Source organism: Nerophis ophidion, linkage group LG18 (genome assembly GCF_033978795.1).
Source record: "Nerophis ophidion isolate RoL-2023_Sa linkage group LG18, RoL_Noph_v1.0, whole genome shotgun sequence".
Lineage (NCBI taxonomy): Eukaryota > Metazoa > Chordata > Actinopteri > Syngnathiformes > Syngnathidae > Nerophis > Nerophis ophidion.
In genome coordinates this window covers 5,503,848-5,522,768 of record NC_084628.1, presented here as the reverse complement: position 1 = coordinate 5,522,768, position 18,921 = coordinate 5,503,848, and the positions used below count along the sequence as shown (strand labels likewise).

General features: G+C 44.9%; 1 protein-coding gene across 2 annotated transcripts in view; it reads right to left on the bottom strand.

Moving 5' to 3' along the window:
* dscaml1 (Down syndrome cell adhesion molecule like 1) overlaps window positions 1–18,921 on the bottom strand; it is a 426,233-nt gene that overhangs the window by 106,824 nt on the left and 300,488 nt on the right. For both annotated transcript variants that reach the window (XM_061878592.1, XM_061878593.1), the window contains exons 14-18: window positions 17,152–17,248; window positions 16,945–17,073; window positions 14,523–14,690; window positions 11,741–11,811; window positions 6,386–6,626 (exon numbers count right to left, since the gene is read on the bottom strand). In XM_061878592.1, coding sequence (XP_061734576.1) covers window positions 6,386–6,626; window positions 11,741–11,811; window positions 14,523–14,690; window positions 16,945–17,073; window positions 17,152–17,248 — 706 coding nt within the window. The remainder of the gene's footprint in view (window positions 1–6,385; window positions 6,627–11,740; window positions 11,812–14,522; window positions 14,691–16,944; window positions 17,074–17,151; window positions 17,249–18,921) is intronic.

The window sequence follows — 18,921 nt, the reverse complement described above, 5'->3', positions numbered from 1 at the left end:
GCCACAAGGAAGACCCAGGACACTTTGGGAAGACTATGTCTCCCGGGTGGCCTGGGAACGCCTCGGGATCCCCCGGGAGGAGCTGGACGAAGTAGCTGGGGAGAGGGAAGTCTGGGTTTCCCTGCTTAGGCTGCTGCCCCCGCGACCTCGAATAAACGGAAGAAGATGGATGGACAACAATATTGGGGGCGTGCCTTAAAGGCACTGCAACTGCATAATATCTACGGCTTTTCATTCCCAAAAGTGAATGCAATCATACTTGGTCAACAGCCATACAGGTCACACTGAGGGTGGCCGTACAAACAACTTCAACAGTGTTAGAAATATGCGCCACACTGTGAACCCACACCAAACAAGAATAAAAAACACATTTAGGGAGAACACAACAGAAGAAATACCCAGAAACCCTTGCAGCACTAACCCTTCCGGGATGCTACAATGTACACTCCCTACACCGCCCACCTCAACCTCCTCATGCTCTCTCAGGGAGAGCGTGTCCCAAATTCCAAGCTGTTGTTTTGAGGCATGCTAAAAAAAAAATAATGCACTTCGTGACTTTAATAATAAGTTGGCATTTTTTTCCATAACTTAAGTTGATTTATTTTGGAAAACCTTGTTACGTTGTTTAATGCATCCAGCGGGGCATCACAACAAAATTAGGCATAATAATGTGTTAAAATCCACGACTGTATATATCGGTATCGGTTGATATCGGAATCGGTAATTAAGAGTTGGACAATATCGAGTATTGACCACAAAGCCATTATCTCGGACATCGCTAGTTGTAAATGTATTTCAGTTCAATCAGCTCGTTTTTGCTGTGTGTCGGGAAAAGCTTAGTTGTTGGCATAGAGTGAAGACCGCAACTTCGAACGGGGGAGGAAAAAAAAAAAAAGATGGAGCGACACGACACAGTTTGGGCGGCGAGAAAGCGACACAGAACGTGCGGTAAGTGGTGTGAGTCAAAGCTGGCGGACGGCCAACGGTTTCCTCTTCCTGTCGCTGGAACGGCGTCGTGCTGTTTGCAAAAGCATCAATTATGACTGCTGGACATGAAACGGCTTGTTGTTTTAAAGAATAAGCTTTTTCCTTGTCGTTTGCGGTGGTGTGGAAATATACTTGATTTCAGTGGGAGGTGTTTCTAATGTTTGGACCTCATGTAAGGCAGGAAAAATACTCTTTGATCACATTTGCTACATTTTTTACATTTTTCTTAAAGGACCTACTGAAACCCACTACTAGCGACCACTCGGTCTGATAGTTTATTAGTGATTCCTAAAGCCCAAAAAAAGTCTGCGGGCTATAGAGCGTTTTCCGTTCGGGCTCCAGTACTCTGGAATGCCCTCCCGGTAACAGTTCGAGATGCTACCTCAGTAGAAGCATTTAAATCTCACCTTAAAACTCATTTGTATACTCTAGCCTTTAAATAGACCTCCTTTTTAGACCAGTTGATCTGCCGCTTCTTTTCTTTCTCCTATGTCCCCCCCCTCCCTTGTGGTCCGGTCCGATGACCATGGATGAAGTACCGGCTGTCTAGAGTCGAGACCCAGGATGGACCGCTCGCCTGTATCGGTTGGGGACATCTATACGCTGCTGATCCGCCTCCGCTTGAGATGGTTTCCTGTGGACGGGGCTTTCGCTGCTGTCTTGGATCCGCTTTGAACTGAACTCTCGCGGCTGTGTTGGAGCCACTATGGATTGAACTTTCACAGTATCATGTTAGACCCGCTCGACATCCGTTGCTTTCGGTCCCCTAGAGGGGGGGGGGGTTGCCCACATCTGAGGTCCTCTCCAAGGTTTCTCATAGTCAGCATTGTCACTGGCGTCCCACTGGATGTGAATTCTCCCTGCCCACTGGGTGTGAGTTTTCCTTGCCCTTTTGTGGGTTCTTCCGAGGATGTCGTAGTCGTAATGATTTGTGCAGTCCTTTGAGACATTTGTGATTTGGGGCTATATAAATAAACATTGATTGATTGATTGATAGTTTATATATCAATGATGAAATATTAACATTGCAACACATGCCAATACGGCCTTTTTAGTTTACTAAATTGCAATTTAAAATTTCCCGCCAGTTTCTTGTCGAAAACGTCACGGAATGATGACGTGTACACGTGACGTCACAGACTGTCAGGAAATATTAGCGCTGCACACACACACAGCTAAAAGTCGTCTGCTTTAACCGCATAATTCCACAGTATTTTGGACATCTGTGTTGCTGAATCTTTTGCAATTTGTTCATTTAATAACGGAGACTATAAAGAACGATGCTGTTGGTGGAAAGCGGTGGATTGAAGCTGTTTTTAGCACCGAGACACAGCCGGTGTTTCTTTGTTTGTGAACGTGTTTTCTCTACGTCAACCAGCATGTTTTTGGATGGGGAAATTGTGATATATATGTGACCGGAGACATCATCTGAGACACTGAGTGTTCACCGCAGCCATCCGACCTCCAGGTATGTCTTGACAATCTTTAAAATCTCACTAAAACACTATTAAAACAATAAGCAGATAAGGGATCTTCCAGAATTATCCTAGTAAATTTGTGTAATTACATCTGAAACGCTCACACTGCGTCGTCGCTTTTTTTTCTTTTTCTAGTCTTTCACTATCAATATCCTAATTCACAAATCTTTCATCCTCGCTCAAATTAATGGGGAAATTGTGATATATTTGTGACCGGAGACATCAGTGGATTATTCGTCGTCCTGCAGCAGCTGTTTAAAAGGCAGCTGTGAGCTCGGCTCCTCGGCTTCTCTCTGAGACACTGCGTGTTCACCACAGCCATCTGACCTCCAGGTATGTCTTGACAATCTATAAAATCTCACTAAAACACTATTAAAACAATAAGCAGATAAGGGATCTTCCAGAATTATCTTAGTAAATTTGTGTAATTACATCTGAAACGCTCACACTGCGTCGTCGCTTTTTTTTTTCTAGTCTTTCACTATCAATATCCTAATTCACAAATCTTTCATCCTCGCTCAAATTAATGGGGAAATTGTGATATATATGTGACCGGAGACATCAGTGGATTATTCGTCGTCCTGCAGCAGCTGTTTAAAAGGCAGCTGTGAGCTCGGCTTCTCTCTGAGACACTGCGTGTTCACCGCAGCCATCCGACCTCCAGGTATGTCTTTACAATCTTTAAAATCTCACTAAAACACTATTAAAACAATAAGCAGATAAGGGATCTTCAGAATTATCCTAGTAAATTTGTGTAATTACATCTGAAACGCTCACACTGCGTCGTCGCTTTTTTTTCTTTTTCTAGTCTTTCACTATCAATATCCTAATTCACAAATCTTTCATCCTCACTCAAATTAATGGGGAAATTGTGATATATATGTGACCGGAGACATCAGTGGATTATTCGTCGTCCTGCAGCAGCTGTTTAAAAGGCAGCTGTGAGCTCGGCTCCTCGGCTTCTCTCTGAGACACTGCGTGTTCACCGCAGCCATCCGACCTCCAGGTATGTCTTGACAATCTTTAAAATCTCACTAAAACACTATTAAAACAATAAGCAGATAAGGGATTTTCCAGAATTATCCTAGTAAATTTGTGTAATTACATCTGAAACGCTCACACTGCGTCGTCGCTTTTTTTTCTTTTTCTAGTCTTTCACTATCAATATCCTAATTCACAAATCTTTCATCCTCGCTCAAATTAATGGGGAAATTGTGATATATTTGTGACCGGAGACATCAGTGGATTATTCGTCGTCCTGCAGCAGCTGTGAGCTCGGCTCCTCGGCTTCTCTCTGAGACACTGAGTGTTCACCGCAGCCATCCGACCTCCAGGTATGTCTTGACAATCTTTAAAATCTCACTAAAACACTACTAAAACAATAAGCAGATAAGGGATCTTCCAGAATTATCCTAGTAAATGTGTCTAATTACATCTGAAATGCTCACACTGCTGCCACCCAGGCTTTTTTTTCTCTAGTCTTTCACTATCAATATCCTAATTCACAAATCTTTCATCCTCGCTCAAATTAATGGGGAAATTGTCGCTTTCTCGGTCCGAATTGTTCTTACTGCTGGTGGCTCCCATTATAAACAATGTGAATATGTGTGGAGCCCTGCAACTCGTGACGTCACGCGCACATACTTCCGGTAAAGGCAGGGCTTTTCTATTAGCCACCAAATGTTGCAAACTTTATCGTGGATGTTCTCTACTAAATCCTTTCAGCAAAAATATGGCAATATCGCGAAATGATCAAGTATGACACATAGAATGGACCTGCTATCCCCGTTTAAATAAAAAAATCTCATTTCAGTAGGCCTTTAAAGGGGAACATTATCACCAAACCTATGCAAGCGTCAATATATACCTTGATGCTGAAGAAAAAAGACCATGAATTTTTTAACCGATTTCCGAACTCTAAATGGGTGAATTTTGGCATATTAAACGCCTTTCTGTTTATCGCTCTTTTAGCGATGACGTCAGAATGTGACGTCACCGAGGTAACCACACATTTACATTTTACAAACACCGGGTCTCAGCTCTGTTATTTTCCGTTTTTTCGACTATTTTTTTGGAACCTTGGAGACATCATGCCTCGTCGTCACGCACGCACGCACGCACACACACACACACACACACACACACACACACACACACACACACACACACACACACACACACACACACACACACACACACACACACACACACACACACACCAGAACATCAGAGGGTCAAATGTGCGAGAAAATGAGAGCAGACAGCGTTGACAAACAATGTTGCAACCTCTGCAGAAACTGGCAGAGAAATTTTCCGTGCAACGTTCATGTTGTTGTTACTCAGCCGGCGTTTGTGGGTCTGATGGACCCGTTGCATTTTGTGGCTTTTCATGCCTCACAATCAAACACTTTTATGTTAAAATACTGAACAGATGTTTACCTTATCCCAACGAACAGATGGCTGAGTAACAATATTATAATAATAATAATAATAATAATAATATTTTATCTATAAGGCGCCTTGCTGGGCACTCAAAGACACCGTACGAAATCAAAACAATAAACAACAACAAAGTGAAGTGAAGTGAATTATATTTATATAGCGCTTTTCTCGAGTGACTCAAAGCGCTTTACATAGTGAAACCCAATATCTAAGTTCCATTTAAACCAGTGTGGGTGGCACTGGGAGCAGGTGGGTAAAGTGTCTTGCCCAAGGACACAACGGCAGTGACTAGGATGGCGGAAGCGGGAATCGAACCTGCAACCCTCAAGTTGCTGGCACGGCCACTCTACCAACCGAGCTATGCCGCCCCGAAGATAGATAAGATGATTAAAGTGAATAAGCAGTCCGGAGTAGGTGTGTTTTGAGTCTTGACTTGAAGAGGGATATTGAGTCCAAGTTACGAAGGTCGGGTGGCGACATGGATCATATGAACGTTGAACGGAACATTTCTCTGCCAGTTTCTACATCTGACTGCGGTTCCCACACAAGGTTGCAACATTGTTTGTCAACACTGTCTGCTCTCATTTTCTCGCACATTTGAAGCATCAAAAGCCACACAAAATGCAAAATGCAAAATGACCCGTAACACCATAGACGTTACTATAGTTAAAATTCTTAAAATGAAAAAAAAAATAAAACACATTTATTTAAGAGATGTGTTCTAACACCCCTTAGTAATAGTTAGGTAACACAACAACCTTTTTTTTATTTATATGATTCTCTTGAGGTTCGTTTTACCATTTTTAAAAATTGAAATCGAGGGGTATACTGACAAAAAAAAGGCCCAATGGCCCAAACCAAAAATATTAAAACCAATATTTTCAAGGATAAGGAAGCCTAACGAGGTAACCAAGAGATGAGAAACAAATTGGATGATAGATAATTGTTTTTAGTGTATTTTACAGCTGATTTAAGACATGGGTCAAAACCGACCCGTTAACATAAGAGATGGTAACAGAAAGCTAACACAAGATGAAGGTTAATGAGGGAATTTTAAACACTGCTATGTTGAAATTTTTACTAATATTGATACTGTTGTTGATAATATTCACTTTTAGATTGTTCTGTGATGCAGCTTGCTCCAAAATTCGAACCGGCGTTGATTGATTAATTGATACTTTTATTAGCATTAAAAGCCACAAAATGCAAGGGGTCCGTCAGACCCACAAAGGCTGGCTGAGTAACAACAATATGAACAAGGGTTAAACAATGGTCCGTGTATTTAGTCTATGATGCGTTAAAAATTGTGCTCTAAGTAAACCGAATCGCAGCAGAGTCCACTTAACGGGTCTACTTGTTGGATGGGTTCGAACAATGGCATTCACACATAACCAAACTAAAAGTACCAGCATAGTAAAGGCATAAGAGTTTGTTTTATCCCAACGCTACATGACAAGGAGCGGGATTTTGGTTCTTACCGTCTTCTAGTGTGGTGGCGTTGATCTCAGAGCTGGAAGGTCCGGTCCCGGCTCTGTTGAAGGCCTGGACCACCACGCCGTACTGGGCAAACTTCTTAAGGTTGTCTAGTGTGTACACTTCGCTGTCGCCAGTCGCCTTCATCTCCACAATGCTGTACTGGCCATTGCTGCCTGGGCCGTTCTCTCTGTAGCCGATCTGGTAACCCCGGATGACTCCATTCTGAAGATCCTTCCTGGGAGCCTGGCGGGTTGGAATGAGGTGTATAATTATTAGGGATGTCCCGATTAACATCTTCGGTCTACAATCCGATGATTTTGAGTCCCATACCAATATATGGACAATAAATCAAAAATGTGTTACAGCAAGTAACTAAAGTAAACAGAACAAGACCATTTTATATTAGGCTTATCTTATTAAATGTAAACATTGCTCATATTGTTGTAAATCAGATGATATGGTAAGTATGTGGTATTGAATTCTACCAACAATTTCCATCCATCCATCCATTTCCTACCGCTTATTCCCTTTCAGGGTCGCGGGGGGCGCTGGCGCCTATCTCAGCTACAATCAGGCGGAAGGCAGGGTACACCCTGGACAAGTCGCCACCTCATCGCAGGGCCAACACAGATAGACAGACAACATTCACACTCACATTCACACACTAGGGCCAATTTAGTGTTGCCAATCAACCTATCCCCAGGTGCATGTCTTTGGAAGTGGGAGGAAGCCGGAGTACCCGGAGGGAACCCACGCAGTCACGGGGAGAACATGCAAACTCCACACAGAAAGATCCCGAGCCTGGATTTGAACCCAGGACTGCAGGAACTTCGTATTGTGAGGCAGACGCACTAACCCCTCTTCCACCGTGAAGCCCCTACCAAGTAGTTTTCGCTTTTTTGTTTAGTTCATTTGCACGAACCACTTTATTTTGTTAAAAAAAATAAATAAATAAAATACCAACAATTTATTTTAACAAAATAAAGTGGTTCGTGCAAATGAACTAAAGAAAAAAGCGAAAACTACTATTGGCTCCCATTGAAATTGTTTAGGTTTTGCCCTTAAAGCATTCCTTTTTTCAAAGACTTACTCCTTGAGATTTCATTTAAACAATAACGACCAAAAATATGTTGTCGAGAGGCAGGACACGCCATAGCCCAGCCCAAGATGGCGGCGAGGAGGCGTGGCCGGCAGTCCGACAGCGAGTAAGGGCACAACCGTAGCCCGGCCCACAATGGCGGCGAGCGAGCGGCGAGGCGGGGAGCGCCGGGACCGAAGCCGCGAAAAAGATCAGGTGCGTGTATCGCGCACCTGGGGACAATTAATTAATCCTCTCGCACTGTATAAAAGGGCAACAGCCGTGAACGTCAGGAAGAAAAGCGGAGAGACGAGAAGGAGCCAGAGGGTATCGGACGTTGAGAGAGAAAGACTGAGAGCGCGAGAGAGGCGACAACGCCCGAAATAGGAAGGCAAGCGGAAGAGCTGTGAAGTGAAGTGAATTATATTTATATAGCGCTTTTTCTCTAGTGACTCAAAGCGCTTTACATGGTGAAACCCGATATCTAAGTTACATTTAAACCAGTGTGGGTGGCACTGGGAGCAGGTGGGTAAGTAGTCGGGATAAAACAGTCTTTATTGAAAAATAAAGAAGTCTAAACGTGCCCTATGTCCTTCCTTGACGGTCCTTGGAACCCGCACGACGGCTTGAGAAGTTTGTCAAATATGTTTTTTGCAGTACAAGAAAAATATTGATTTAATCACTTGAGTATGCTTTGTGTTGCGTGGTTCTTCTTCAATCCCCACAGTTAAGGGGAGTGTAAAAAAAGGACTATGAAAATTGTGTCTCCATGAGCGTGAATCTCTTTTGAAGGAATATTTCATCTAAATACAATCTTTAGACGTGTAAACACTGGGAGACAACAGTGGTATGTCGCCTATTGCTGTAGTTAATTTAATCAAATTTCGGCCCCGATCTGGTCCTATGATACGTTAAAGGGGAACATTATCAGCAGACATATGTAAGCGTCAAAATATACCTTGATGTTGCAGAAAAAAGACCATATATTTTTTTAACCGATTTCCGAACTCTAAATGGGTGAATTTTGGCGAATTAAACGCCTTTCTGTTTATGCCTCTCTGAGCGACGACGTCACATCGGTACTCAACGCAGTCGCATCGAGTCAAATCAGCTCTGTTATTTTCCGTTTTTTCGACTGTTTTCCCATACCTTGCAGACATCATGCCTCGTCGGTGTGTTGTCGGACGGTGTAACAACACGATCAGGGACGGATTCAAGTTGATTTACGTAGAATGTGCATTGATTAGCACGCCGTGCTAATCGATGCTAACACGCTATTTAGGCAAGCTGTGTGTCCATATTGCAGCGATATGCCTCATTTGTAGCTATATTTACATCCATTCTTTCCCTCCATCCACATTTAATGCCAAACAAACACTTCGCAATCGACGGATTTAAGTTGCTCCAGTGTCAAGAGACTCCCGTTTGGTTTTTACCGGCGATGCTACGACAGAGATGGCAAAAATGTCTGGATATCCTGCGACACTCAAAGCAGATGCATTCCCAACGATAAATTCAACGAAATCACAAAGGTGAGTGTTGTTGATGTTGTCGTTGTTATTGACTTATGTGCTAATCAGACATTTTTGGTCGCAGCATGACTGCCAGCTAATCGATGCTAACATGCTATTTAGGCTACTTGTATGTACATTTGAAACAATATTTACATCCAGCGTTTCCTTCCATTCACATTTAATGCGAAACAAACACTTACCAATCGACGGATTTAGGTTGGTCCAGTGTCAATGCGAAAGTCCTGATCGGTTGGTCTGCACATTTTACCGGCGATGCTAACGCAAAAGATGGCCGAATAGCGTCAATAGCTATTCGCTCAATAGCTTCACTTTCTTCAATTTCGTTTTCGCTATCTGCCTCCATACTCCAACCATCCGTTTCAATACATGCGTAATCTGTTGAATCGCTTAAGCCGCTGAAATCCGAGTCTGAATCCGAGCTAATGTCGCTATATCTTGCTGTGCTCTCCACCATGTTGTTTGTATTGGAATCGCTATGTGACGTCACAGGGAAAGCAAATAGCGAAAATGAAGCACTTTAAAGCTTTTTTTAGGGATATTACGGGACGGGTAAAATTTTGATTTTTTTTTCGAAAAATAGAATAAGCCACTGAGAACTGATTTTTATTGGTTTTAACCCTTCTGAAATTGTGATAATGTTCCCCTTTAAAGGCCTACTGAAATGAGATTTTCCTAATTAAACGGGGATAGCATACTTGATCATTTCGTGATATTGCCATAAATCTGCTGAAAGGATTTAGTAGAGAACATCGACGATAAAGTTTGCAACATTTGGCCGCTAATAAAAAAAGCCTTGCCTTTACCGGAAGTAGCAGACGATGTGCGCGTGACGTCACGGGTTGTGGAGGTCCTCACATCTGAACATTGTTTACAATCATGGCCACCAGCAGCGAGAGCGATTCGGACCGAGAAAGCAACAATTTCCCCAACATAAACACAACACAACAAATACCCAGAATCCTTTACATCCGTGAAACTTCCTGACTATTTTATACACCCCCGCCAGCATGGTGTCACGGATGCAAAGGATTCTGGGTATTTGTTGTGTTGCGTTTATGTTGTGTTACTGTGAGGATGTTCTCCCGAAATGTGTTTGTCATTCTTGTTTGGTGTGGCTTCACAGCGTGGAGTTTATTAGTAAGAGTGTTACAATTGTTTATATCACAACCATCAGTGTACCCAGTATGCCTTTCAATCTTGCACATGTGATTGTGGAAGCTGTTTACAGCATGTTGCTGGACTACTAATCAGTTTGTACATGTTGAATGTGTAAGGCAATGGCTTCACAGCACGCCCTTATTCTTGTCATCAGGATGAACACCATTGGATACTCGCTAGAACGATAGCGGCTCCCGTTGTCTTCTTTACTCTGTGAAACGGGTTTAAATAGCTCTTTGAGTGGTAAAGGTGGCCGACCTCTGATGTATTTCAACGGGCGGGTGGCAGGCGGTTGCGCTTCTGATAAAATGTTGGTCCGGGTGGACGGCGGGTGGATGACGACTTTGGTGATGCGGTTGCGGATGATATAATTGCCTATCTGCGCATCTCTAGCGAGGATGAAAGATTTGTGGATGAGGAAATTTAGAGTGAAGGACTAGAGGGATTAGTGCGTCTGCAGAGGTGGCAGAGGGATTAGTGCGTCTGCCTCACAATACGAAGGCCCTGCAGTCCTGGGTTCAAATCCAGGCTCGGGATCTTTCTGTGTGGAGTTTGCATGTTCTCCCCGTGAATGCGTGGGTTCCCTCCGGGTACTCCGGCTTCCTCCCACCTCCAAAAACATGCACCTGGGGATAGGTTGATTGGCAACACTAAATTGGCCCTAGTGTGTGAATGTGAGTGTGAATGTTGTCTGTCTATCTGTGTTGGCCTTGCGATGAGGTGGCGACTTGTCCAGGGTGTACCCCGCCTTCCGCCCGATTGTAGCTGAGATAGGCGCCAGCGCCCCCCGCAACCCCTAAAAGGGAATAAGCGGTAGAAAATGGATGGATGGATGGACTAGAAAAAAAAAAAAGTTTAAAAAAAGAAAAAAAAAAAGGCGAGGGCAGTGAGAGCGATTCGGATGTTTTAAGACACATTTACTAGGATAATTCTGGAAAATCCCTTATCTGCTATTGTGTTGCTAGTATTTGAGTGAGATTAAATAGTACCTGAAGTCGGAGGGGTGTGGCCACGGGTGTGTTGACGCCAGAGTCTCTGAGGGCAGTCACGTTAGCTGCAGGATGTCTCCGGTAAGAGGCGACTTATTAACACAATTTTGTCACCGAAAACTGCCGGTTGACATGTTTGCTTGACCGCTCTGATCCATTGTAAAGCTTCTTCTTCGGGAATTTTAAACAAACACTGTGTTTTTGTGGCTAAAGGCTAAAAGCTTCCCACCTACATCTTTCTTCTTTGACGTCTCCATTATTAATTAAACAAATTGCAAAAGATTCAGCAACACAGATGTCCAGAATACTGTGTAATTATGCGATTAAAGCAGACTACTTATAGCTTGGATCGGGCTGGAAAATAATGTCCGCTACAACCCGAGACGTCAAACGCACGCGTCATCATACCGCGACGTTTTCGGGAAATTTAAAATTGCAATTTAGTAAACTAAAGCGGCCGTATTGGCATGTGTTGCAATGTTAATATTTCATCATTGATATATAAACTATCAGACTGCGTGGTGGGTAGTAGTGGCTTTCAGTAGGCCTTTAAGGACATCGGTGAAAAAACATACCAATTAAGGATGCATACTGTACCTTCCAAGTGACCCGGATACTCTGAGAGGTCACCGGCTGCAGGATGACGTCTATAGGAGGACCGTCAGGTTCTGAAAAAAACAAAAAAAACAGTTTTCAAAAGCTTTGTTTCACCCTTTTCAAAGATGGAAAATGTGACTTTTACATTCTGTTCAAATAGTGAAATAACAATAGAGTCTGTTCAAAGTGTTCCATTTTTTTTTTATCTAAAGATACTAAGTCTCTTTAGAATTTCATTATAATGTTTCAAGGGAAAATCTTCCTTCTTCATGGACATGACACCCCTGCCAAATCGGGCTTTACTACACATCTTAAAAAGAAGCCTTGAACTCTGCAAACTATTCGTTAGTCAGCAAAAGACGCTTGGGCCGTAAGTTTGATCGTTTTTGTTTTTCTTCAGCAAACGGGCTAACCTAGTGAATTGTGAAACATATTTATATAGCGCTCTTTCTCTGCAGACTCAATTTCTAAGTTACATTTGAAACAGTGTGGTTGGCACTGGGAGCAGGCGGGTAAAGTGTCTTGCCCAAGAACACAACGGCGGTGGCGAGGATGGCGGAAGCGGGGATCGAACCTGGAACCCTCAAGTTGCTGGCACGGCCGAGCCACACTGTCCCCTTACTCTGATGTTGCTGGTAAATGTGACTCCCACTGCCGCTAGCAGAACTATGTTAGTGTTGCTAATATTTGTGTTCACCTGTCCCATTTCTTAATGTTACGTTGTTGAATGGGATTGTGGAGGGGGGTGTGGCCTGCGGCCCTGCACGGGAATATGGTGGACTAGTACACGCCTTGAAGACAGCGACAGGTGCGTGTAGATGGCCCAGGTGGGCCTTGTCATCTAATCACCTGTCGCCCTGTATAAGCAGCAGCCGGGAGAAGAGAGGTTGTTGGAGCTAGAGTGAGAGCGAGAGCGAATTGATTAACGTGGACCCCGACTTAAACAAGTTGAAAAACTTATTCGGGTGTTACCATTTAGTGGTCAATTGTATGGAATATGTACTGTACTGTGCAATCTACTAATAAAAGTATCAATCAATCAATCAATCAAATCATGGACAGAAAAGACAATTGCTGAACTATTATAGAATAAAACTGTATTGGAACCCTGATACAGTGCTTGGTGGTCCTCGGCGAGGGTCACTGCTGCTGCTAGGTCTCGGGCCGGGTGATCGCGGACCCAGGTCGCCCTCCGCACCGGGATCGCCTCCAGGAACTGTTTTAAGACCAGCTGCTTTATCACCTGGTCGTCGCCAGCACATCGCCGCTTCTCGGAGCCGATGCCCAAGCACGAACGGGCGGTCCTACTTCGCCAACCACAGCGCCCGAAACTGGCGCCGGTGGTCTTCGGCGGTGCAACTGGTCCGGTCTAGCACCGCCCTTCGGGAAGTGTACGCGGGAGGTCGCTGGGTATGCTGAGCGCCGCTCTCTTCGCCTCCCGCGCCAGCAGCGGCAGGAGGCGCACATGAAGGCATGGGGGTCCTCCTCTTCCCCCACGTGCTGTATGGCGACGGCCGCTGATGTTGGCCGTGCCGCTCCCACCCGGTCCGCCAGCGCTTGCAGGATTTGGCCCTACGGGGCTATTTGTTGGCGGACCGCCTCCAGCTGTTGGTGGCTGGCCTCTGTCACCTCCGCGAGCACACTCGCAAAAGCCGTCAGGGGGTCGGCTTCCATCGCCTCAGGTGGTCCAGCTTGGTTGGGCGCCAAATTGTAGAGGTTGCCCTCCAGGGGGTTCATCGGACCACCAAGCACCAACATGAGATCCCATATCAGAGTTACAATACAGTTAAATTTTATAATAGTTCAGCGGGTTGCTTTCCAGCAATTAGCTTTTCTGTCTGTGATCGTTACGCTCTGGCTCTCACTCCAGCTCCAACAACCTCTCTTCTCCCGGCAGTTGCTTATACAGGGCGACAGGTGATTACATGACACGGCCCACCTGGGCCATCTACGCACCTGTCGCTGTCTATGAGGCCTGTCCTAGTCCACCATATTCCCGTGCAGGGCCGCAGGCCACACCCCCCTACACAATCCCATTCACCTGTCGCTGTAGGCCCGCAGGCCACGCCCCCCTCCATAGTGATATATAATTTATATTATATTGGATTAGTTGATTGGCAACACTAAATTGGCCCTAGTGTGTGAATGTGAGTGTGAATGTTGTCTGTCTATCTGTGTTTGCCCTGCGATGAGGTGGCGACTTGTCCAGGGTGTACCCCGCCTTCCGCCCGATTGTAGCTGAGATAGGCGCCAGCGACCCCAAAAAGGAATAAGCGGTAGAAAATGGATGGATGGATGGATTAGTGCAATGTTACAGTGTTTAAAAATGTGGATGAAGTTCACAATATTGCTTCTTGGAATGCAGTTCATTTGCATTGAAGCTATATCCATCCATCCATCCATCTTCTTCCGCTTATCCGAGGTCGGGTCACGGGGGCAGCAGCCTAAGCAGGGAAGCCCAGACTTTCCTCTCCCCAGTCACTTCACCCAGCTCTTCCTGGGGGATCCCAGACCAGCCGGGAGACATAGTCTTCCCAACGTGTCCTGGGTCTTCACCATGGCCTCCTACCGGCTGGATGTGCCCTAAACACCTTCCTAGGGAGGCGTTCGGGTGGCATCCTGACCAGATGCCCGACCAGATTTATTTATGCAAGCTATAGCCACACAAAATGGTCTGTCCCTGGTCGGGATTTCAAGGCTGCATTTTGGCCAACTCACTTCCAATACAGAGTTGTAGTAGAACATAAGCAAATATGAGACCTTTAATGTCTGTTGTACTCACGAGCTTCCTCAGTGCTGATGGTTAGCTCTTTACTGGCCTCACTCTTGCCGATGGAGTTGTAGGAGTACATGCGGATGCTGTAGACGGAGGCGGGGTGGAGGTCCACTATGTTGGCCTGGTTGTTGGTGGGGGAGATGTTACGAGTGGCATGCTTCAGCTCCCAGGAATCTGACAAAAAAGTGAAGAGGATGATGAAAAATTCAAGTGTTGCCTCTTAAAAATACACACTAACAATCTGATAGTCGTATGTATTAGTCATGTGTGCAAACCCTGTTTCCATATCAATCAATCAATCAATCAATGTTTACTTATATAGCCCTAAATCACTAGTGTCTCAAAGGGCTGCACAGACCACCACGACATCCTCGGTAGGCCCACATAAGGGCAAGGAAAACTCACACCCAGTGGGACGTCGGTGACAATGATGACTATGAGAACCTTGGAGAGGAGGAAAGCAATGGATGTCGAGCGGGTCTAACATGATACTGTGAAAGTTCAATCCATAATGGATCCAACACCGCGAGAGTCCAGTCCAAAGCGGATCCAACACAGCAGCGAGAGTCCCGTTCATAGCGGAGCCAGCAGGAAACCATCCCAAGCGGAGGCGGATCAGCAGCGCAGAGATGTCCCCAGCCGATACACAGGCGAGCAGTACATGGCCACCGGATCGGACCGGACCCCCTCCACAAGGGAGAGTGGGACATGGGAGAAAAAGAAAAGAAACGGCAGATCAACTGGTCTAAAAAGGGAGTCTATTTAAAGGCTAGAGTATACAAATGAGTTTTAAGGTGAGACTTAAATGCTTCTACTTCTACTATATGAGTTGGGAAATTGTGTTAGATGTAAATATAAACGGAATACAATGATTTGCAAATCATTTTCAACCCATATTCAGTTGAATATGCTCAACGCAAGCCGGAAAACCAACATCGAATGACCGTGACCTTCGATCCCTCAGACGGCACTGTATCAAAAACCGACATCAATCTCTAAAGGATATCTCCACCTGGGCTCAGGAACACTTCAGAAAACCACTGTCACTAAATACAGTTTGTTGCTACATCTGTAAGTTAAAGCTTTACCACGCAAAGCAAAAGCCATTTATCAACAACATCCAGAAACGTCGCCGGCTTCTCTGGGCCCGAGATCGTCTAAGATGGACTGATTCAATTTGGAAAAGTGTTCTGTGGTCTGACGAGTCCACATTTCAAATTGTTTTTGGAAATATTCGACATCGTGTCATCCGGACCAAAGGGGAATTCAATCAATCAATCAATCAATCAATCAATCAATGTTTATTTATATAGCCCCAAATCACAAATGTCTCAAAGGACTGCACAAACCATTACGACTACAACATCCTCGGAAGAACCCACAAAAGGGCAAGGAAAACTCACACCCAGTGGGCAGGGAGAATTCACATCCAGTGGGACGCCAGTGACAATGCTGACTATGAGAAACCTTGGAGAGGACCTCAGATGTGGGCAAACCCCCCCCCCCCTCTAGGGGACTGAAAGCAATGGATGTTGAGCGGGTCTAACATGATACTGTGAAAGTTCAATCCATAGTGGCTCCAAGACAGCCGCGAGAGTTCAGTTCAAGCGGATCCAAGACAGCAGCGAGAGTCCCGTCCACAGGAAACCATCTCAAGCGGAGGCGGATCAGCAGCGTAGAGATGTCCCCAACCGATACAAGCGAGCGGTCCATCCTGGGTCCCGACTCTGGACAGCCAGTACTTCATCCCGAAGTACTGGCTGAACCATCCAGACTGTTATCGACGCAAAGTTCAAAAGCCAGCATGTGTGATGGTATGGGGGTGCATTAGTGCCCAAGGCATGGGTAACTTACACATCCGTGAAGGCACCATTAATGCTGAAAGGTACATACAGGTTTTGGAACAACATATGCTGCCATCTAAGCGCCGTCTTTTTCATGGACGCTCCTGCTTATTTCAGCAAGACAATGCCAAGCCACATTCAGCACGTGTTACAACAGCGTGGCTTCGTAAAAAAAAGAGTGCGGGTACTTTACTGGCCCTCCTGCAATCCAGATCTGTCTCCCATCGAAAATGTGTGGCGCATTATAAAGCTAAAAATACGACACCTGAGACCCCGGACTGTTGAAAGACTGAAGCTCTACATAAAACAAGAATGTGAAAGAATTCCACTTTCGAAGCTTCAACAATTAGTTTCCTCAGTTCCCAAACGTTTATTGAGTATTGTTAAAAGAAAAGGTGATGTAACACAGTGGTGAACATGCCCTTTCCCAACTACTTTGGCACGTGTTGCAGCCATGAAATTCTACGTTAATCCAAAGTATTTGGGTATGCTTTTGCCAGACCTTGGCAGAGGTGTGCATACAGAAGCCTCGTCTCAGTATCAACTGAAGTGATATTTATACAGTAATTGTGATACTAACTCACCGGTCTTGTTCTTATACTCGATGTCATATGAGGTGATGACGCTGTTCCCATCAAACCTCTGAGTCCACCGTAAGTTCATGCTGCGATCTTTCACTTCTCGCACTTCCAGTTCCGGAGGGTCCGGAGGCTCTGCGGATGAGAGTGGTGTCAGTGCAACAAGTGGAGATGGAGACCGATGTTGGCTTTGATCGGTGCATGAATGGCTACCTTGCACCGTGAGCTGAATCAGCCCTCGCCCTTCGCCGTACGAGTTGATGGCGTGACAGGAGAAAAAGACCGAATCCTCACGCTCTGCTGGCTTCAGCTGCAAAGAGAAAAGTACATTTAATGTTAGGAAAAACAAGCGACTTTTACTTCGTGGCAGTAACAAGCTGGTGTGACCGAGGACGTATATTCTCCAGAGCTTGAAAAGGGGTATATATTTTATATTTTACTCTGTGACACAATTTTGCATGTCCTTCCCAAAACAATAATGATACGCTCAAACACAAAATAAGTGTTTATGTGCGTCTACCTTAAATTAAGCATCCACTCAAAATGCAGTGGTGACCTCATAGTAGGGCTGGGCAATATATCGATATACTCGGTATATCGTGGGTTCGTCTATTTGCGATATAGAAAATGACTACATCGAGTATAATTAAACAATTAAATTAGTTAAACAATGGATGTCCGCTAACTTTTTGCAACTCAACGCCCAAAAAATGGAAATGCTGATTATCGGTCCTGCTAGACACCGACCTCTATTTAATAATACAACTTTAACATTTGACAACCAAACAATTAAACAAGGCGACACGGTAAATAATCTGGGTATTATCTTTGACCCAACTTTCTCCTTTGAGTCACACATTAAAAGCGTTACTAAAACGGCCTTCTTTCATCTCCGTAATATCGCTAACATTCGCTCCATTCTGTCCACAAAAGACGATGAGATCATTATCCATGCGTTTGTTGCGTCTCGTCTCGATTACTGTAACGTATTATTTTCGGGTCTCCCCATGTCTAGCATTAAAAGATTACAGTTGGTACAAAATGCGGCTGCTAGACTTTTGACAAGAACAAGAAAGTTTGATCACATTACACCTGTACTGGCTCACCTGCACTGGCTTCCTGTGCACTTAAGATGTGACTTTAAGGTTTTATTACTTACGTATAAAATACTACACGGTCTAGCTCCATCCTATCTTGCCGATTGTATTGTACCGTATGTCCCGGCAAGAAATCTGCGTTCAAAGGACTCCGGCTTATTAGTGATTCCCAAAGCCCCAAAAAAGTCTGCGGGCTGTAGAGCGTTTTCATTTTGGGCTCCAGTACTCTGGAATGCCCTCCCGGTAAAAGTTCGAGATGCCACCTCAGTAGAAGCATTTAAGTCTCACCTTAAAACTCATTTGTATACTCTAGCCTTTAAATAGACTCCCTTTTTAGACCAGTTGATCTGCCGTTTCTTTTCTTTTTCTCCCATGTAACACTCTCCCTTGTGGAGGGGGTCCGGTCCGATCCGGTGGCCATGTACTGCTCGCCTGTGTATCGGCTGGGGACATCTCTGCGCTGCTGATCCGCCTCCGCTTGGGATGGTTTCCTGCTGGCTCCGCTGTGAACGGGACTCTTGCTGCTGTGTTGGATCCGCTTTGGACTGGACTCTCGCGGCTGTGTTGGATCCATTATGGATTGAACTTTCACAGTATCATGTTAGACCCGCTCGACATCCATTGCTTTCCTCCTCTCCAAGGTTCTCATAGTCATCATTGTCACCGACGTCCCACTGGGTGTGAGTTTTCCTTGCCCTTATGTGGGCCTGCCGAGGATGTCGTAGTGGTTTGTGTTGTGGTTTGTGCAGCCCTTTGAGACACTAGTGATTTAGGGCTATATAAGTAAACATTGATTGATTGATATGTTCTCACGCAGTTGCTTTTAGCTGCGGGCATTACACTACAGGCTCTTCTCATTCTTTCTTGTCTCTCCTTCTCACAGACA